Below are 22,227 nucleotides of genomic sequence, written 5' to 3'. Positions count from 1 at the left end.
TGCAAAATTCAATTTCCAAAATGCCTAATTCCGTTACCAATGCCTAATCCAGCGATTCTGTCTGTGGAAAATCAGTAGCCCTACAGAGTGTATTTTCAGTCAGTGCCTGCTTGTTCTTGGCATAAAATGGTAAGAACAAGTGGCAGCTTTCACATTAAGCTTTTCACCGTCTGTGAAAACAAACGTAAGTGTGACCACTGCTCCTCTCCTGAACAATTTGTGTGGTGTGTGTGGGTGTGCCCCTTCCTTTTGTGGAGGGGATGAGGGGATTGGTATACTATTGTAGAGCATCCCAAGATAATTATCATTATTTTAACTCATTTTAATAAATTTAATATATGGATGTGAAAAGCATTTAGATTGTACTGATTTTAAGTAAAATAATAAAAAATATGTTTATACCTGAATTGAACACCTGTAAATGGGGATTCCAAAAATTGTGTTGAAATTATTCAAAACTTATACCTTTTAATGCTCAGAGTCAGTATTTGCAAAAACTATTATTCTGTGGCTTATTATCTAACAAAGATGCAGAAGTGGAATATGCTAGTTTATAACAATGCCTTGATAACTGGACTCTGTTTTAGTGTATGCTCATAGAAGCCTTAAGTCTAATTTTAATTGGGATTTTAACAGCCTTTGGCTTTAATGTCACATTGTAGGAAAGCAGAGTTCACCAAATCTTACAGCATTAATGACAAATTTAATTTTCTCCAAGCCCTAATCCACAGAATTGCTTAGCAGCCCGAAAACTAAATCAGAAATGTCAGTGATTCTCTGGGGTAGCACTGATAACATTTGGCAAAATGATAAATATGTTTTGTAAAATTGGTTTGAAGGTGAATTAAAGTTGAACTACCTTATAAATAACTACTTGATTTAAGTGTTTGTCCAAATGTGTTATTTGTGGGATTGTTTCTTTTTTTTATTGTAAGATCCACTATGCTTACAATGCTACCTGTTCTGCTGGACAAAAGTGAGCTTTAGTCATAAGCATCGATGAGCATGCATCCAGAGCATGGGTACTACGCTGGTTTCTGTATGTTTTTAGAATAGAAAAATCAGCTCATATTGAGAAGCTCTCATTTTTATTCCAGTAACTGGAAGTGATGATGTCTCTTTACTTTTGCTGAGAAAAAGTTCTTGTCATTTTAATGGATGCACTGTAAAAATGATAGAAACCTAATAGTGGTCTGCTATGAAAGGTACGATTTAAATTAAAGATTGCTAATGAAGAAGGTGTTGTATTAAGGAGCATAAACAATAAAGCTTTGTTAGCAGCCATTTTCAAAAAAACTTTGAAACTTTTGAAAGTGTAAAAAGTTGTAAAGATGTTAACAATTAAAAGAAAAATGACAGGTGCATTATTTAAACAGTTGTATCAACACATGGGGACATGTAACACTATATTTGTCGGAACTCCACTACATAGGCTTTAATGGCTATGCTTATTTTTTAATTGTTACCATACACTATGCCATATTGATCACACTACATAAATATTGTGGTAATTTATTGTATATAGTACTTGTCAGGTCTTTGGGCTCTTGAGCTTTAAGTGTTTATTTATTTGTATTAATGTCAATACTCTCCTTCTTTTATAGTAGCAATAACATTGATGAAGTGTATTATGAATGTGTCCATTGATTATTATTGAGTACTGTGTTCCCCTGCCTGTGTCGCAAAGCATTGCTGTACATTTTGTGTCACATAAACAACCACCACAGGTTGAATATGTGAGGTAAAAGGTGTGTGTGTGTGTATAATATATATAAAATAACATTTGGTAAGAAAAGAACAGGCACACTGAAATCAAGGGTACAATTGTAGACTATTATAAAAGAGAGTATGACTTGAATTGATGTCTGACTGTTCTGTTACAGGTCCAGACCTTGCTTTTCCTGCCACTGTCCACGGTAGCATTATCTGCAGTAAAACATTTCAGATTCTTTACAAAAATGAGGAGATAGTTGTGAATGATGTCATGATCTTCAAGGTTAAAATGCTGCTGGATGAAAAAAAGGTAATGGATGTCTGCCTTTGCAAAGTATTCCCTCTAACATTTAACAGGAAGTCAAGAATTTGAATACCCTTCTTTTTTTTTTTCTAGATTGAAGAATCCCTAAATGAAATGGATTTTCAGCTGTCTTTAGGTCTGCATTTTACAGATGCAGATTATTCGTAAGTACCTGGAGAAGTCTACATAACATTGGGGCTCACAACTTCTTCAAAGTTTATAGAAATGCTAAATAATTGATCACAAAGGATGTATTTTAATAGTTATAGTGATTTGTTTTTATTATAATTATAATTTAATATACAGCCTGTCTAAAAGTGCACCCTCTATAACTAAACTTTCTGGCAAATTCCTACTATAACCTTAAAGTACTCCTGTAGGTATATAACTACAGTATATTGGTGTCAAGTTAAGTGTTTAATTAGGCGCCTCATTTAGTCCAGAATGACACATTACTGAGTAATTGGAGTCGAATTGCCAACCCTATGTTAGCCTTCATTAAATATGTTCAGCAAACTAAGTTAACGTTTGTCTGTTTTCAGCCCTGATGACCTGAACTCATTACAGCTGATCAGCAGCCGTACATTGAAATTGCACTTCAGTATGCACCGTGGGCTTCATCACCATGTCAATGTGATGTTTGATTACTTCCATCTTTCTGTCGTATCAGTAGCTGTTCACGGCTCTCTGGTTGCACTACATCAGCCACTAATAAGGTAAGCCATGTGACTGTTATTATTATTCTTATTATTCTTATTCTTATTATTATTATTATTATTTATTAGCAGAATGACTTAGTTGTTACAAAATATCTCAGTGCAAAGTATCACATTATAAAATAAAACATTAGATTGGAGCAGTAATAAAGCACAATATAATCAGTAGCAAATAAGATCAAATTCAAATAAGAGTAAAATAAAGAATACAGTAAATAATTACATTTAAGAGTGAGTTCGACTAAGAGCAGTTAACTTATAGTAAAATATTTGCTTACACAAGTAAAGTCCAGTAAGAGCACGTAGTAAGTATGATAAATGAATGAGAATGATTTCAAATAAGAGCAATTACAAAAAACGTGAATACGGATACCTATAACAGTAAAATCAAGTACAAGATACAGGAAATGGTTATAGTTAGGAGCAGTAGTTGAATGCTGCGAGCAGTTCAGTGCAAATACAAACTGATGCAAGAAGTGGTACAACTGGATGCCATATACTGTAGTCCAGTGTAGTCGAGACATCCCTCCCCCACCCCGAAAAAGCAAAAAGCAAAAACACGAACCTTCCCATGGAATCTGGCAAAGCTTTAGTAATTCTGTGATTCCTGGACATGTTGGATACGTATTGAATTGTCTGTTCTTAACCGCCCACCTGCCCATTTATTTTGTCAATAACCACGTCAAAAATTACCACGTCAAAAATGATATATGATTATATATATATAATATATATTAATATATATATTATATAATTTTTTTTCAGATTTTTCATTCTTAGCCCCCTAAAAAGCATAAGCAATTGTGTGTGTTATGGGTTGAGATTAATATTGTATGTATATATATATATATATATATATATATATATATATATATATATATATATATATATATATATATATATATATATATTTTTTTTTTTTTTTTTTTTACAGTTGCAGCATTATAACAGCAGTGCAACAAAAAGTCATATCACTTTTTAGAAATGTATTTTTTGTGCTATAGATTTCAGAGCAGACACCCTTCAAACTCTCATCAATGCTAACGTCTTTATCTAGTATGTACATCAGAAGACATGCAATGGAAATGTTCAGTCAGGTCATACATGGTGATTTGTTGTGGTAAACTTACTTTGTATCTTCCACTGTTTCAGGTACTGGTTTGTATCGCTGTTACATGCATTATTATCTGTGAAATGTATTTCATCAGCGGAATAAATCGGTTCCTTATAACATCAACAAAAAAATAAATGCACTCATCTCATTCTCTGTAGCTAAGTGGCGTCCATGTTTTATTCTCAGCTGTGCTATCTATAGATGTGCCCGTTGGTCTGCTTATTTATTTGATGGAGCATGTAGAAAAGGCGTGTTAAACAGATGCACATATAACCCCCTGCACACTATTCTCACAGGAGTGACAAATTTGGACTCACTTGCGCTCCATGTGGAAGTGGCAGGATAAGCAGCTGGGTGGTTAAATTGTCTACAGTACAAGGTTATGCTCAAATAATTTTCAAGCCTACTTTGGTGCTTATGATGAATTCAGCTTTTTACAAGGTTACTGTGTTTCATTGGTCATCATGATGGCTTTAAATCTCAAGTCACAAGCAAAATGAGTCCCTTGAGAAGAGGTTTATTCTCAAGCAACATGGAGGTTGTTCCCATTTGAATGAACAACAAGCCTCTTAATACAAGCAGAATTCATTTAAATGTGATAAGACAGCGTAGTGTCTGTTTCTCTACATTCACACAGCTGTTAAATAAGCCCTATAATGAAGCTATAAAATGAATCCTATTTGAGTGGGTTGTATGGTTTACAGGAAAAAAACACAGGAGACTGGTGCAGAATAACTCAACATTTTGAAAGAGAAAGAATCAGTTAATTTAATAGCAAATACACTTTAAATTAAAAAGACAAACAAACATTGTTTTCGGCAGCAGTGACATCATAAATGACTAACGTGTGAGTGTTACAGTAACAGCTACAGGTTACATACAGCTCTTTGTATAAACTGCAAGAGCCTTTTGACAAGAGAATTTTCTTTGGATTTCACAGCTTTCCTCGTCCTGTGAAGAACACGTGGCTTAACCGGAATGCTCCAGCTCAATGCAAAGACTCTGTAATTCCGACTCTAGAAAGCGTCGTATACGGGAGCAACTACACAAAGCAGATCTCCCCAGATGTAAGACTGCTGTTTTAATTTTACTTGGCAACATGCTGTAGATTGATGGTAAAGAAGTGGTACCTATTCTTGTTGTACTTAAACAAAATGACTGTAAACATGTGCTTTATAAAATAATAATGTGTCTCTGTCGCATGTGTGTCAGGTGGTTAACTAGTTGGCGTTCTCTATGTTGTAAGTTTTTATTTTTACATGTAAATCTTTGTTGCAGGGGAGCACATTTGTAGTATCGGAGAACTGCTTGCAACATGCCTTCAGTTTCCATTACAACCTCTGTGCCAGCTTGCTGCTTGCTTACCAGGGACTCTCTAGCTATTTCACCATGGTTACGAAGGATCTCCCTTGCTGTCACAAAATGGAACTAGGTATGTAGAGGCATCTGTTTCCCAAAACTTTCCACTAGCAGCAAACATAACTTCTTCATGCCTACTGTGTGCAAAATCTTGTGGACACAGAAAATCCCTCTTTCTGACCACAGTGTTCTTGTAACAGTCTTTAAAAAAAAAAAAAAAACATTACTATACAGAAATCGTATTAATTAAATAACACTATACTAAGCTACATAATGTTAGACCAATCCATTTGTTAACTAAGTTTGCTGTTAAAAGGTAATCAAAATTACCTTTTTTTTTTTTTTTTTAACAAAGCATTTGGCCCTATTCCCAAAGCTTTATCTTCAACTATTAAAGGATTAAAATAAATTTTTGTATGTATGTTCTAAACTGTTCTTATCTACTGACAAAGAGACCAACAACACTGCAGAACATTTTAATGAATGTCTAACTTTATAACCAATAAAACTTTTTTTTTTAAATAAATGAGCAACGGTCATTGATTTATGATTTAATATTACCACTCCCACTCAGCCTGACTTCTTTTTTTGTTTTAATGGTTGGGAAAAGGTATTTGTGGTAGAGTACTGATATTTGAAACATAATGTGGTCCACCACTTCCCTATCCGTAGGTGCGCTGTTTTCTATCGGAGATTAATCCCAAACTTTTTAATACATTAAATGATTCAGCCAATAACAGACATTTTCATCATCTTTATGATTTAATCATTGTATCCTTGCTGCCTTATTCTTTTTTATGTTGATTATATTGATCTCCATTGATTATTATTTTTTTTTTTTGTAATGTTGTTTTCATTAATTTGTTTAGTTTGTTTTAGTTTTTTGTCATTTGTTTTTTGTGTCTGATGGTAAATATATGCTTACAGGTGTACAGTATTAGCATACTAAAGCTACTAACTTGTTTCTTCAAAACAGCATGAGATCGACCAGTGTTAATACCCAGATTTGCAAATAACATGCATTGCGAGATAAGAGTAACAAAGATTTAACTAATTCTCATTCATTTAAAAGCTCAGTAGTCTTACTAATCTTACTAATGCACCACGGAATGCATTGCATTCTAATGTAGATTATTTTTTAATGCACTTTTTAGTATTGCTATACTCGTCTGTGGCCTGCTAGAATTTACTGCCTTATAAATAGGATCTCTCATGAGGTCTTATGTGTATCCTAGTTTTTTTTTTTTTTTTTTTGCTTGCTAGTTTAAAAAAACATAACAAAAAAGAACTTAAATAAACTACCCTTCATGCTTTGGTTTGTTGCTGCACATTGGCTAATCTTATGGAAAGTTGCAGGGCTAGCTTAAAAGAAAATAAGTAAACATGCCTATATGTGCAATCCTATAACTAGCCAAGGCCAGCATTCAAGCCCTATATGAACGAGTTCTCAGACGACCTTATCCCCGAAGCCAGAGACACATCTCCATAGGTATGTTCATGACCAGCTTTACATGTTGACTTGCTTAGCCATTTTAACGGTAGTCAATTTTTTTTTTTGTTTTTTTTTCATGTTTTCACTTGTTTTTGACAGTACATATTTTGTTTTATTTTCTTAAGTTGATTTCATATTTTTTGCAAAATTATGCATTTTGCCCAACTCCTTTACAGCATGGACCCAATCTACACTTGTCCATTGTAGAATTGGTAAAGCTGTCTGTTGCTTGAAATTGTTCTATCCCTTGAAGAGTTGTTTGCTGTTCTTAATCTACCTGATGGACTTATATGTGTGCAGCTATGAGTCTATATTGCATATTCTGATGCGATTATTATTTATTTATTAGAATCATTTCATGTTTAGGTGATTTTGTTCGTAAAATATAAAGATATAATAATAAAGACAATAATAATAATCTATATTTAAGTACATTTGCCCAGTAACTTTGGGACTTTTGTTTTTATTAATACTTTTACATTTAATTCAGCAATAGGGGGGGTTATTTCTTACCAGTTGACTTGATTTTTCAGAAAAACTGGATGTTGATGGTCGACTTTCTGAACTCTGTGATCAGATTAAGGTATGTACACTAAATATATGACTAGATATTCATGTTGAATTTCATAGTAGAAAATAGTGTTTGTTTTAAAGACATGTAGCTACTGTGCAGGTATGTCCTAGTACACTCTCTTGCACCTGTGCACCTAATGACCGTTGAATTCAAAAACACAAATCCTGTAAAAAGTTTAAAAAAAGCAATTCTGACAGGTAAATATTAGAAGCTTAGGCTGAAATCTTCAGTACAATTTAATAATTGTCTCATTAGATCACTCCACGCATGATATATAAATCACAGCAAACTTACCTGGGGGGGGCATATTTTTCATGTGTATTGCAATACCTATAGATTTGCCCTGTAGACTGGTATTACTACTATATTTTCTGCTTCACAGGTCCTTTTAAGATTGTTTTGTTAAAAAAAAAAAAAACTAATAATGAATAGAGGGAATAATAGTGTTTTTTTCATAAATAACATACTAAATTACACTACTATATACATGTTGTTATCTCTTACTGTGAGATAAAACAATCCACCATGGGTTGAGTCTCATTACAGTGCTACAGGATTAAAGGACTAAGACAAGGCAGATGTAATTCTAACATATGTTCTCTTTTGTAGCAGAAAGAGGAAAGCCCTGATGAGCTGGCAGAGCTGATAAACATGAACTTGGCACAACTGTGTTCTCTTCTAATGGCCCTCTGGGGACAGTTCCTTGAGGTGGTGTCTTTGCAGGAAGAAGTCGCAGCCTTATTAAAACAGGAGCATCACACGCTGAGAGTGAGTATAGTGTCTTAATGCAGGGTAGAGAACGCAGTTTACCATTGCCTACTTTATGCTTCATACTTCTTTGCCTCTTAGACACATTTAATATGCATGTATGTATTAACAATACAATCTTTAATATGAGTTCTGAAAGTTTAAACATACATGCGATATTGTATTGATGAAGCATACTTTATCCCCTTAACAACCATTTTTAAAACAATTCTCAAGATACAATGTCACCAAAGTCTCCACTCTGGTTTAACAATGAAACAGTAGTTACAGTGGGTTAAAAGGTAATGGTCGATTCCTGAGGCATGGATACAGAGGATAGCATTGTTTTGTTGTTTGAGTTTGCTGCTTGCTTTGCACAAGCAGTTTTTCATTTTTTTCATTTTTTTTTTTTCTTTTCAGGTAAGAAGATTTGGAGAGGCATTCTTTTGCCTTGAGCACCCTAGACAGGCTGCTCTTGCATATCAAGAACTACAGTAAGTGTGTTTTTAATAATCCATTTGACATTCCAAATGCTAATGCTTTTAACTACTGGGTAAACCTGTCTGTCTTTCACATTCATAAAAAAACAAAACAAATGACCAACATTGAGAATTATGTGGTTTTTTTTGTTTTTTTATTGTAGCACGTTAGTATTTTCCTCCCTGGAGGTTGAGTACCATGAGGAGGTACCTGTAGGGAGTGGCTCATCTGTGCTGTAATCTCATAGCCAATCATTGCTTAATTAGTTTTAACGTAACCTGGGGGCTTTGTTAACTGCATGGTGTTTGTGAGTTACCTGTTGGTTGTATTATTACTGTATAATGCAGGGTTTTTTTTGTTTGTTTTTGCAGTGCTCACAGCCATTTTCAGATGACTACAGCGATTAAAAACTCCACTTACTTCAGTTCTCTCCCTCCCCTACCAATTGAATGTGCTGAACTTGATGGCGATTTCAATTTACTACCTATCATCTTTGAAGACAGATACCTGGATTCAGTCACAGAAGGTAGTATTGTTTAGGTATAATGTGTGGTTTTAGCAAACAAGATGTACTGTGTTCTTCTTAAATTAATACTAGAAGTGCCGGAATTTCAAACTGCCTAGAAGCGCCAAATCGGTCATTTTAACTGGTAGCTTTTAAACAGCTGTAATATGATAATGAGAGAAAAATGATTGTATAATACTCAAAAGTTTTATTTATGAACATCAAATCAAACATTTGCATAGCAGAAACACCATATTTAAATGGAAAACAAAACAGATTTTTTTTTTGTTTTTTTCAAAAGGAGCAGCACAAAATAAGAAAATCTTAAATAAAACATTGCACTAGTAATTATTTTATAACAGAATAACCTTGGCGCACCAGCGGCCAAGGCATCTGTTATACGCCTTCAGACCGCTCACCCTGCTCCTGCTGGGTCTGGAGAAAATCAGACAGGACTGGGCCTAGGTACTCCTAGTAGCGCCATTTTCGTCGGAAACAGCTCCTGAGCGGCCAGCCGTGGAAACTTGCCAACATGCCGCGACCTGCTCGGTCAGGCACTGAGGACCTTATGACACCCCGACCCATTGAGCCTGCAGCTCTATCTCTGGCCCCTGAACGGCTGCATTTGACCAATCTGGGTCTGTCCAACAGGGTTATTGACACTCTGCAAAAAGTACGGGTACAAGTGGGGTGTCTTTCAGACGTGGTGTCTGCCTCATGGGTTCGAACCCACGATTTGTCCCATAGCAGTAATACTGCAATTTTTGCAGTACCTGTTTGATGACTGGAAATCCCCCTCCACATTAAAGGTCTATCTGGCAGCTATTTCAACTTGCCATGTTTTTGCCTTGCAATTTTTGAAAGGGGCTTAGCTTTGGATGCCTATGAAGGACATTGTTCCTCGCTGGAGGCTAAACGGGGTGCTTAATGCACTTATGAAGCCTCCATTTGAGCATGCATTCAGCTGAGCTGAATTTTTTTCATAATATTAAAGCAGCTTTTTTGCTTGCTGTCACCTCCGCAAAGTGGGTGAGTGAGATGCAAGTCTGCTTCATTTTTAAAGAGGCCAGGACAAAGGTCACCCTCTGTACTAATCCTGCCTTTTTGCCAAAGACTATCTTGGCGTTCTGTGTCAACCAGTCTGTGGAGTTGGAGGCTTTCCATCCACTTCCTTTCCAGTCTGAGAGCGACAGCTTCATACCCTCTGACTAGTTCGGGCCTTGGCATACTGTGTTGACAGGATTAAAAGTTGGAGGCGTTCCAAACAATTTTTTGTCTAAGCAGCGGTTGTCCAAGTGGATAGCAGACACGGTCAGGACTGCCCATGAGCTGGCCAACTTGCCCCTTCCAGGAAAGCTTACTGCCCATTCCACCGGGGGCATGGCAACTTCATGGGCTTTATTTCAGGGTGCATTTGTCAAAGGTATTTGCAATGCAGTGGTTTGGGCTACTCCCCATGCCTTCACTAGGTTCTACAGACTTAATGTTGTGGATCCTCAAAACCCTTGTTTTGTAACTAGTGTTAATGACGGCTTCTCAGGCATAGAGGTGAAAATTGTCCTCAGTTTGTTCACCGTAGCTGCTTGTTACTGGGGTTCCGAATTGTAATGCATAAGGCAGCCTTTGGCTTAGCCTTATAGCATTCCTGTCGTTCTCCAATCTTGCCCTTACGACTGCTTTGGTACACTCCCTTATTCAGTAATAGTTATATTTCATACTTGAAAGTGAACGTTAGGTTATTATCATAACCCTTGTTCCCTAAAATAGAAACCATTAACCTTCAACACTTTGTCCATATTTGCAGCAGGCTTGAAGGAAAAATGAAGTTGAGATCTGTAAGCGCAGTCCTTGTGTGCCCTTGGAGGCAGGGCCACGACTGCGTCAGAGGCTCAAAGAGCAGATTTAGTGTACAATTTTCAGGATTCAGGTCTTTAGGTAAATACCCATCTGGTAATGGTTACATTTCTATTTCAGGGAACAACGGTTATTAGGATAATAACATTTAAGCAAGTGTTGGTCATACCAAATGTAAAATTTAAAACTAGTTTTGGTTTGGTATATTTTTCCCCTTAATTAAGAAATCTGTAACTGCATAGTGCTATGTTAAAGTAAGGAACTAATGTTCTTTTTTGTTTGTTTTCAATTCAAGACCTTGATGGACCTTGGCTTGGTGCTCAGAGTGCCAAAAGTTCTTCTATCGCCAATAAATTTGAGAGGTCAGAGTCAAGAGAATCAAGTGCCACTGGATTCCCCAGTCCAGACCTGAAAATAAGGCCATCAGTGGTCTCTGGAATGTGGCCCAATGAAAATGACAAACATCAAAAATCTAAAAAATGCAAAAACGAAGAGCCCAACAAATCAAAAGTAAAAGTAACAAAACTAAAGAAAACAATGAAAACAGACAACACTAAAAAATTAGTAAAACAGAGTTCTAAGGACTCTGTGATTTTGGTAGGTTACAAGTGCTTGAAAGGCTCAAATAAAGAAGACATATCTAAGGTTAAAGAAGGCAAGTCTTCAGTTAATCAAGAGGAACCCGATGCTTTAATCACAGAATTCACTAATGCCGTAAGGACATACACTAAACAGTCAAGTCAAAGTAGCGAACACCAATTTCTTCCTTCAAACATAGAACAAACTGTTGTAGACTCCAGAACAATTGGTAATGTTGATAGCACTTGCAGCGCAAAAGGAGAATCTAATCTTTCAGATTTGGTTACACTCCCTAAGCCCCAGGCCGGTGCTGGAGATTTAGTGGTGGAATGCATATCACAGCACATAAATGCAAAATCTGAACTTTGCAGTCAGCAGACCAGTCATGTATCAGGAGTCAGGCAAATTGAAGTTAAACCAAGTAGTAGAAATCCTTATCAGGGAGAGAAAGTTACAGTTATCCTTCCATGTCGGACCGATGACAAACAACAAAGCACAATCCCAGAAATTATACAAAATGAACCTTTTGATATGGAGTTTAAAATGCTTCCTTTAACTTCTGAAAGTTATTCACTATTTAAAAAATGCACTTTACCTAGCAGTACAAATGTCAAACCTTTGGAAAATGCATCGGTGTACAAACAATCTCTTCTGTCTAATTCTTCTGCTAAAGAGTTCCACATAGTTGTTGGTGGAGTTTCCATTAAGTTGCCAGATGTCAGCACCACCTATGCATCATCTCGACTTTCAGATTCAGGAATTGAAAGTGAGCCCAGTTCTTTTGCAACACAGCCATGTATTGATATATCATCAGAGCCTGTTTTGGAAAGATGTTCTCAACAAAGTAAAAAACCTCAGCCACCACATCTGCTGAAACCTGAATCAAATGTAAAGAACTTGACAGATGGGCTATGCACAGAGAGCACTAGTGCTTTAAGTGAAATACAGTCATCTCTGACATCCATAAACTCGCTGCCTTCGGACGATGAGGGTGATGAAAGTTCAAAGATCTCTGTCATTCCAGAGTGTCTTATAAGTGATAGTCGGACTCTGCAGGACATGGCTAAAGCTGATGATCCTAAGTGTGATGCTAATAGGAAATCCAGCATTGTGATCCAGGAGCAAAGTGTCATATTTTCAGGATGCACAGCAACAGGAGTAACTTCCGTAGCCACTTTACACCCATGCTCTAGAGACAAAAAAGCTGTTGAAGATCAGGAGGATCCATCACAAGCACACACAGCCACTTGTTCTGAACCTCCAGAAGTTATGACTGACACAATAGTTCAGGATCCCCAAAAGATAATTGATTTAGGTAGACTTACCAACGAGCATTTTATTAAGCTAAAATCCGAAATTGTACATATTGGTGAACCCAGTGCTGCTGAAGGCTCAGGCTATCCTGTAGATGGTGTACAGGGCAGTCAACAGACAGAAGCAAATAGTTACACAGAGGAGACACCAGATAGCCCACAGGCAGCCTGTCAGACAAGTGTGAGTACAAGTAACATTTCAACTGCGAGCAGCACAGACATAGTGAAGCAAGGGTTGGTGGAAAATTATTTTGGATCCCGGAGCAGCACCGACATCTCGGATATAAGTCCGGTGGAGAGCGCCAGCACCCTGATCAGCCCTCTGAACAACCAAGAAGGGGGCGAGGACCCTCAAGAGGAAGACGAAGATCATGAGATGATTGAGAACGGGTATTACGAGGAAGGAGAGGGCAACAACTTTTTAAATGGAGCGACTGGCACAGAATATTCCGAATGTGATGGTGTTGAGGAGGATGATAAAGCTCTCAGGTTGGAGCAGCTCAATACGGAGTGCTACAGAGATGTCTCCAGCCTGCCAGGGGTCTGCACCCCTCATTGCTTGTCCTTCACATCAGGCATCAAAGATTCCCCATGCAGCGCTGGTTGCTCAAGGAGTAAGCTGGACACTATTACAAAGCAGCCTAGCAATGCTATGGCTTGCTCTGCTGCTTCTATGTGCTGGTATGAAAGTGCCACGAAATCGCAAATGATGGCGTAAGTAAAGTTTTTCTTAATTTTTTTGTGGGAATTATGTTGGGTCATATTGCAGATTCCCATTTGGGTTGGGGAAATAGCTCATGCTTTGTTGAATACCTCTGTAGCAGTACTGCACTACAGTATATCATGTTTTTGCTGTTTACTGCACACACAACTCATAATGAGAAAGTGTTTCAACGTTGTGCTGTTTTCTTAGCAATTTTCCCTTGGAAGTCGCTAGATACATGCAGAGGGGTGTCTTTTCTCAATTGTGTTTTCAGCCTAATGAAACAGAAACCCATCTAAATAATACTGCAAGACATGTAACTGTATGCTGTTAACTTGATTAAATAAGAATTACACAATGAAACTACTAATTTGTATCCCTTTTTCTTGCTGTAGTTTTGTCCAGGCTAAAGAAGATCTAAAGCTGCTGAAACTTCCAGGCTTTGTGTATAGTGATGTTACTGATCTGGCATCAAACATCCCTTATTTTAGTATGGAGGAAGATGAAAGCTCAGGAGAGGGCATTCATCTGATCATCTGTGTGCATGGTCTTGATGGTGAGTGGGTGTAATAACTGTATCTTCAGTAGATATATATGGATGTGTTTTCTGCCCAATTATATGCCCTTTCCCAATCTAGTAAACTCCTCTAAGCCAACACTAGCTAATAGTAGCTATTGAGTTGTCTTCTGTGCTTTACCAACTTACTGTATGTGATGACTTAACAATTGCAAGATACTCAACTTCCTTTTACCAGTTGAAAACATTTACTTTTTATTGTAAAGGAAATGTGTATGTGTTTGTTTATTTATTTTTGTGCTATCCATATGGTTTTAGCTGCCATATATTTAGCGCACACATAAAAAGTATATGCTAATTGTATTAAATTGCCGTACAAGTACAGCACCACAGGTGCAATGAAAGTAAATGTCTCGGTATGCTTGTTAATGTGGGGGAAAAAAAGATTTGTTAGATATAACATTAATGAATGGGATTGTATTTAATCTTAGTATTAAACTCAGAACAAGGGAATTGCACAAATACTCTCTGGTTCTACTGTTGTGCGAATGGTTTGGTAGATAAAGTTACTACCGTTTTCATGAAACATAAAAAACATAGGGATTCATGGACAGTTTTCTCCCTCGGTTCTAATGAATGATTAAAAAAAAATTAAAAATAGCAATGAGAATATCCCTCAAACCTTGATGGTCAGTAACAGTGTAGCATCATGGCCCAGGCTGGTTAACAGCAGGAAGAGACCCAGGGACAGAAAGTTGCGGTTTCAGTGTGAATGCCTGAGGGCCAAAATATGAGGTTCAAACAAAAGACCAAACAGTTGTATGCTGGGCATCAGCCTTCACTAGAAAGTTACAAAATAATACCTACAAAAACTCACAATGTAAACACTCGCCAAACAAGCAAATGATTTCTGGGTCCTTTTATACATTGGCACTTCCCCATTAGCACCAGTCACCCAACTGGGGAATGGCCACACCTGTGATTGCTTGAAGGCAATCATTTCAGCAGCATGACGCTTGACTATTTTGTTTATTTCCCTGTAAACATATTATTTGGAGCTGATACAAGTCTGTTGTTCTGATTGTTTTACTCCCTGTATCAGAATGGTTGTATTACAAAATATACATAAACATTCTTTGCAGAAACAACATTGGTCAATTTGAATTGAGGAGCAATGAACATGATGTATCTATGCACATAACCTTTCTGTATTATCTAAATAATAGTTCTGATTTGTTTCTCCTAGGTAACAGTGCTGATCTTCGGCTTGTGAAGACTTACCTTGAGTTGGGACTGCCAGGAGCTCGTATTGATTTCCTCATGTCTGAGAGAAACCAGGTAAAATCAAGACATGGATTTCATTTTCAAAGATTGCGGACCTCCAAACTGTTTCAGTGGCATGTTGTCTAGCCACTGTCCATATCGAAAGGACACAGATATTTTTCACATACCCAGTTTACTTTTATGTTTGCAAACTATTCCATCAGAGAATTGCACTTTAATTAAATGAAATGTAAAACATTGCTTAAGAAAATAGACATGGCACCTAACATACTTCTGCTGGGATTATACCATTTCAAATGTGTCTGTGTAAACTTGGAAATAGAGCTTTGTAGTTCCAGGGTTAATTCTTCTGAGCGGGATCTTGGACAATATGTCAATGACACGCATCCCTTGGCCTCCATATATCCCCAGGTTATCAATAACTTGTGGTAAGAATGCTTGATGTTTTGTCACAATTTGATAAGTGGTTCTTTAAATGTATGTAAATATGTAAGTGTAAGGTGGTGTCTGAAAACTTCAGGTTGTGTTTTTTTAAACACTTTCAATATTTGAAATCAATTTATGTAGAACACATTTACTTGGTTTAAGGTACAGTACCATTTGAGTCCTGAAGGTTTAAAACCCAAACACAGACCTGGATTAGGGGCTAGTGTATCTGCTTGTAATCTGTAATCAGATACATTACTTTTTACCATATAACTGCTTTAAATATAATTAATAAATCCTACAGTACTGCATTTCTTAACCGTATTAATTAGTCTCAATAAGTATATATGTCTATGTAGAAGGAGCATTGTTTTAAGTCTGGTGTTTGTAAGCAACTGCATTCCCTCTAAGACTTTAATTTTGTTAGCACTGTGGCTAAAGTAACATGTTTTTTAGCCACACTGGAAAAACTTAAGCCACACCAAAGAAGATTAAAGAAAACTGTAAAACTGTTTTATTGTATACAATTCAATAAACATATTGACTATAACTGTGTCTAACAACCCTCTCCCTAAACACCAGAAACACAAATAATATAGGTGAGTGTTAGTCAAAGTAGAGTCAGGTTGTGTTTTTGATAGTGTTAATTGATGGAATGTCTTCTACTGTTAAAGACTTGTTCCTGACAGTGTTCAAGAAATCACATCTTTATTTGGGTAGTCCAGTATTGAAAAGCAGTCGCAAAATTGAATTGTCAGAGATCAGGTGGAGCTTCGACTAATATTGTCACGAGGCTGTTTACGTTTTCAATTTTTAGACGCTCTGCAGATTTAATGTTAAAAGTACTGAATCCCTGCTCTCTGCAGATGTGGATGGCATTGCAAGGCAAATTACATAGAGCGTATTTATGTTTGGCCATGAATCCTTCTACGGTAGATCTTCTATGGATTTACTACAGGATTTTTTTGAACATTTGTTTATACAAAATGTTTATACTTATCAATAATATAAACAGGTTATAGATACTGTTTCAGCAAGACAAAAGTAAGTGTATTTTATTTGAAAATACTTAGATATTTAAATGTCAAACCCTACCTAGCCTTTACTTACACATACACAGTAAACCCTAAATTCTGAATAGGTTTGCAGAGGTATTCATGTGCTGCATAATCCTTTTCATTATTTTGACGGTGTCATGGTTTTCTTTCCACTGCAGAGCGGTAGAGTGAAATTGTGCCAGTAGACAGTGCTATTAGTGTATGTTAATATAAATGCCTCCCTGAACAACCACAGCTCTAGTTACACTAGCTTGTACTAATGGGATTAATAGTATTGCTAGGATTGTTTTTTTACCACGTTTTTTCACCTGGGACTACTGACAGTAATATTGCACCGATTCCGACATTAAAACTCAGTAAATCATAGTGACACGAATCCTACATCTTTCGGAGCATGATTCTGACAATGTATCTGTACAATTTGTTGTAAAAAACATGTTAGGAATTTTCCCGTTTGGATGCCATGTTTTTAATATATATATATATATATATATATATATATATATATATATATATATATATATATATATATATGTGTGTGTGTGTGTGTGTGTGTGTGTGTTACACAAGCAGCGCTATCCGCTGACTGTTTCTGTCCTCCTGCCAAACGCAACGTTGGTGGGCATTTTGAGACTCCTACTGGTGATTTTATCATTAATGCTTTTAACTAGTTTGTTGTACCAGTGTCAATACATGATTTTGAATTAAATATGTTTTATTTAATTTGCCCATTTAAAATCTTAAGATCCTCCTTGGTCAAACAAAATAAAGTGGCATTCTTTTTGTACATGGAGTACAGTCTATAAATGAATATGCTGAGAACACTGGTTGTATTTCACTTGTGGTCAAAGCATTCATAATTTGAAATGTACATCTCTTTCAGAACTCTGAAAATGAAAATACTTTTGTTTCTATAGAATGACACCTTCTCTGATTTTGACTCCATGACTGATCGTCTCTTGGATGAAATAATCCTGTATATTCAAATATACAGCCTCACTATTTCTAAAATAAGGTAAGCTTTAGTTTGAAGTTCACAGCCATATAAATGCCATACCAGGACAATTGGCTAAAACCATTAAAAAATGATAACTCGGTAGAAATAAGATGTCGGAGTTGGACTTCGGTGCTTATACAGTGGATGGGTACCTACGCTTTTGGTACCTGTGTCATAATTATTGGTTTGCTTAAAATCAAAGCATCTAATTGTATATCTATATGACACAATAAATATTGTTAAGGTGTTTTTTTTTTTTGTTTGATTTCTCTTCAAAAACAGTAGAATTTGTTTGTAGTAAACTGTATTTGTCCTGTTTGAGATGCAGTTTGACTGCATGCTGAAATTCTGGTTCTCTGGCAGGCTGTCTGACAAATGTTCTCATTTAGCTCTCATTGCAAAGAGATTTATAGGTCATTTTGTCCTAGCAGTCAGTATTAAAATTAACAATGATTCATCATCTTTATCTAGATTGTCCCTATTGACCTATATTTCCAAGCTTTTACGAAACTAACACAGTAAAAACCGAAGGCTAATCTTTACAACTAATAATGCACTGTCTCTCAACAGCTTTATAGGACACTCCTTGGGAAATTTAATAATCCGCTCAGTCCTTGCGAGACCCAGGTTTAAATATTACCTAAACAAGCTGCACACGTTCCTCTCTTTATCTGGGCCACATCTGGGGACTCTTTATAACAGCAGTGCTCTAGTTAACACAGGTAAGCAATAGCTTACACAATCTTGCAATTATTTGTAATTATTAGCAATTGTGCTGCTAGCACTCAGTTGTATCTCACAAGTTTGATCTATAATAAAGGCTTGTTTACTTATAGAAACTTAAAAAAAAAAAAAAAAATGCTGAAACTGGGGTAAACATAAATATTGTAATCTAGATAGTGTTGTTTGCTTCTTAGTAGAAAAACAAATGGGGCTTTTTGAGACTGTTGTCTGTTACTTAATTTAGTTGTTTTTTTCAGGGTTGTGGTTTATGCAGAAGTGGAAGAAGTCTGGTTCTTTGTTGCAGCTGACATGTCGAGATCACTCTGACCCTCGCCAAACATTTCTTTACAAGCTGAGTAAAAAAGCAGGCAAGTGTTCTTGGCAACTCCTATGCTGTAATAAGGGAATACCTTCTATCAGGCAATGGAATGGAATGGGGGAAAAACACATAAAGATGAAACAGAAGAAAAAACATCTATTTTCAGACCAGTATTTATTTTAAAATAATTTTTCTACTTTAATAAAAAAAGGGCTTCAATTAGGGTTGAATTAATTAACTTGGGCAATTGCTGACCCTCCAAAAACTTTGCACCTCCTCTTACAAGGTGCAAACCATTGTAGAAGCAAGTAATTAAAATGTATATAAAACCACACACCTTCAGAGACATGTCACAGGGGAGAAGGGCAAGACGGAAAAGACCTTGCATATTCAAACCCGGGGTGACTTATAGCGTCTACTGCTCTCTGCACTCCTAACTCGCCTCACCTCTAGGCTAAAAGTGAGGCCGCTAAATAGCCCGATGCACAGGCGGTGCTCATTGTGATCCTCATTATCATAACTGCATCTCATTATTTGTGTGTGTTGAGTAATTTGCATTGCTTTTAAGCTTGCATAGGCTGCTGTGAAAATAATTGCCTGGCTGCTAGGCAATTTGTATTTTTTGCAGCCGCAATTGCTTTTACTGCGCCTATTCTTACATTAACCCCTATATGTTTAATAAAGAACTAGTCCAAATTCCAGCTGGGTAAAAACATGTTCAGACAGTGGTGCCATTACAACCATGTAAAATTAAAGAAAAAGTTATGATTATATGCAAAACTAGAAATTACTATAATGAACGGATTTATGGGCATTTGAGGTTCTAAGTTCTGCGTGCTGTGAATTTACTTTAGTTTACTTGGCGCCATGACCAGGTGCTGCTATGTTTGGCCTTAGCATTGGAAGACAAGCGTAACCTGACCAATAAATTGCCACCATTTCCATCAAAGCATTACACACAAATGACAATATTCCTTCGTCCAGGAGAGCAACCACCAAGAAAAGGTGTTAAAACCAAGCCTTGCCCAGGACAACTGGAAGATGTTCTGGCAGATGTTGGTCAACGGCTTATTTTTCCACCTGAGATTTGCATCACTAACCTTCAACCAGACATTGTCTTGTGGTCTGGATCAGCACGCCTTGTTCATCTGGTAGAGTTAACAATGTCATGGGAAGATGCTGTGGATGAAGCGTATGAGAGGAAGAAACTTCGATTTGCACAACTGGCTACTGAAGCGGAAGAGCAAGGATGGAGAGTCTGAGTTTACCCAGTGGAGGTGGGTTGTCGAGGATCTGTGGCACACTCTACAACCCAGTTTCTCAGAGATGTCAGGTTCAGTGGCCAAGAGTTGCGTCACACAGTCTTATCTGAAGCAGCAGAAAGGAGCAGCAACTGGCTATGGTTGAGACAGAAAGATTCTGGATGGGGATCTCAAACACAATAGAAAGAAAGCAACGCTGATGTATGGGTAAGTAAGCTGGGCTGAGCTGAGTGGGGGATGGAGGGGGGTGATGCTGGGACGCCAGGATCACTGTTCAACCCTCTTGAGGTGTCGTGGGCTAGTCAACGAAACACAGAGGATGGCAGGTGCCCCCTTGAAGACCCCAGAGATGTACCCTACTTAGCTCAATCCAGACGGTTGTCATGCTGATGAGCTGGGGAGACCGCACTGTGGTTGATCCCCGGAGCCAGCATCACAGCCGTTGTGTGTGCTGATGCGCTGGGGAGGCAAAATGAGCTGATCCCTGGAGCCAACATTACACATCAGCAATCAACACCAGATAGAAGGATATTTACATCATCAAATGGAAGACAACGCAAATGGATGGAGATGCAGATGGATCACATTAGTTTACTGCAAAGCTACGTCAGAGCCGAGTTCAAATCAGCATGAAGTTCAACATCTACTCTCATGTAATGGAAATCACAGTAGCTCATGGCACTGCAACCTTGTAAGTTTATTGTTTATATACTTATGTCACTTCTGTACCTTTCTCTTTTTTATCAGGGCTTCAGTTCTTTAAGAATGTTGTCCTTGTGGGTTCACTGCAGGACCGCTACGTTCCCTATCATTCTGCTCGGATTGAGATGTGTAAAACAGCCTTGAAAGATAAGCAGTCAGGTGAGAAACATAACTTTCCATATAGGATATATAATTAAATATACATAATTAAAAGTTTAAAACAAAAACTTGCTTTTAACAACTATGTTAAATATTGTTACCACTAAAACCAGCAACCCTCTAGTAGAGAAAGAAAATACAAATTATTAAAGAAAAAACAAATCTAAAATTGGAATACAGCCGAGTCTGTACGTCCCAAATAGTAAAAAAAACAAGAGGAAATAAAAAAACATCCAGAAACAGGTACTTGCTCTATAATGTATTTGCAGTGAGTTAGTATGCTCTTTTAGCATTACAAGCTCCACCTCACTACTTCTGGCACACTGAATTCTAAAGACAATACTGCTGATTCATGGTGTCAATTAATGTACAGCATCTGTGTTACCCATAAAATGAACAGAGGGTCAATGGATGAGAGCGATAGGTATCAAAAGATGTGTACAGTACCTATAACTTAATACATTAATCAATTTGACCAATATTGAACATAGTAAAATCATCAAACAATTAAATCGATGGCTTGGAGAAATAAAAAATGATTGTATCTTATGTATTCTCACAGTTAAACTGATTTCTATATTGCTGTACTATAAGTAATCTGTTTCAATTAAATAATTTTAAAGGGTGTATTACTAATGGCCAAGAAAACCATAGTATAGTCAAGGCTCATGTTCCACCATAAAAACTAGAGGCTACCATAAAACTAAAGTTACCAGTATAACAGGTGTATGTTTTAAATGGGTGATTTCTTTTTCTTTTTTTTTTTTTTAGGACCAGTGTATGCTGAGATGACGGAGAACTTGCTTTTGCCAGTTCTGCAGAACAAGGAATGTAATCTGGTGCGCTATGATGTGATCCATGCCTTGCCCAACACAGCCAACTCCCTCATAGGAAGAGCCGCACATATTGCTGTTCTGGACTCGGAAATATTTCTAGAGAAATTCTTCCTGGTTGCAGGCCTCAAATACTTTCAGTAGGTGGACATTTTGAAGGAAGACAAAATAATAATAATTACCTCATGGAGAAGAAACGCAAAATGGATGATATTGTTGTATTTGATTAATTTTGAGTTTTGAAAGATATTTATACTTTTTATAATGGAGGATAAATAGATAAGTGTTTCTATATTGTCATCAAGTTTCTAGTTTATTTGTGGCTGTGCACATTGTCTTTTTTATTTACTTTTTCTATTGTTTTTTTTTTATTTTGTAGCAACCAATGTATTATGTACATTATGGTGAAATTTAACTAAAGTACATTGCAGTTGTTAATGTTACTGTATGTTAACGGAAATATATGTTTAAGACAAACCAGCTATATGTTACTG

General features: G+C 36.8%; 1 protein-coding gene across 6 annotated transcripts in view; it reads left to right on the top strand.

Annotated features, from left to right (window-relative positions):
* LOC121316834 (protein FAM135A-like) overlaps positions 1–22,221 on the top strand; it is a 51,372-nt gene extending 29,151 nt beyond the window's left edge. For 3 of the 6 annotated variants that reach the window (XM_041252074.1, XM_041252073.1, XM_041252079.1), the window contains 18 exons: positions 1,884–2,023; positions 2,111–2,181; positions 2,560–2,733; positions 4,788–4,914; positions 5,126–5,279; positions 6,618–6,695; positions 7,232–7,281; positions 7,882–8,040; positions 8,440–8,513; positions 8,871–9,025; positions 11,154–13,464; positions 13,849–14,009; positions 15,217–15,308; positions 17,656–17,753; positions 18,306–18,457; positions 18,716–18,826; positions 20,787–20,900; positions 21,672–22,221. In XM_041252074.1, coding sequence (XP_041108008.1) covers positions 1,884–2,023; positions 2,111–2,181; positions 2,560–2,733; positions 4,788–4,914; positions 5,126–5,279; positions 6,618–6,695; positions 7,232–7,281; positions 7,882–8,040; positions 8,440–8,513; positions 8,871–9,025; positions 11,154–13,464; positions 13,849–14,009; positions 15,217–15,308; positions 17,656–17,753; positions 18,306–18,457; positions 18,716–18,826; positions 20,787–20,900; positions 21,672–21,877 — 4,427 coding nt within the window. In that variant the 3' untranslated portion in view covers positions 21,878–22,221. The remainder of the gene's footprint in view (positions 1–1,883; positions 2,024–2,110; positions 2,182–2,559; positions 2,734–4,787; positions 4,915–5,125; positions 5,280–6,617; positions 6,696–7,231; positions 7,282–7,881; positions 8,041–8,439; positions 8,514–8,870; positions 9,026–11,153; positions 13,465–13,848; positions 14,010–15,216; positions 15,309–17,655; positions 17,754–18,305; positions 18,458–18,715; positions 18,827–20,786; positions 20,901–21,671) is intronic. The other 3 variants (XM_041252075.1, XM_041252077.1, XM_041252076.1) reach the window with 3 other exon arrangements.
* Positions 22,222–22,227: the final 6 nt, after the last annotated feature.

The sequence above is a fragment of the Polyodon spathula genome, chromosome 6 (assembly GCF_017654505.1).
Source record: "Polyodon spathula isolate WHYD16114869_AA chromosome 6, ASM1765450v1, whole genome shotgun sequence".
Lineage (NCBI taxonomy): Eukaryota > Metazoa > Chordata > Actinopteri > Acipenseriformes > Polyodontidae > Polyodon > Polyodon spathula.
This window is presented reverse-complemented; position numbering and strand designations above follow the sequence as displayed.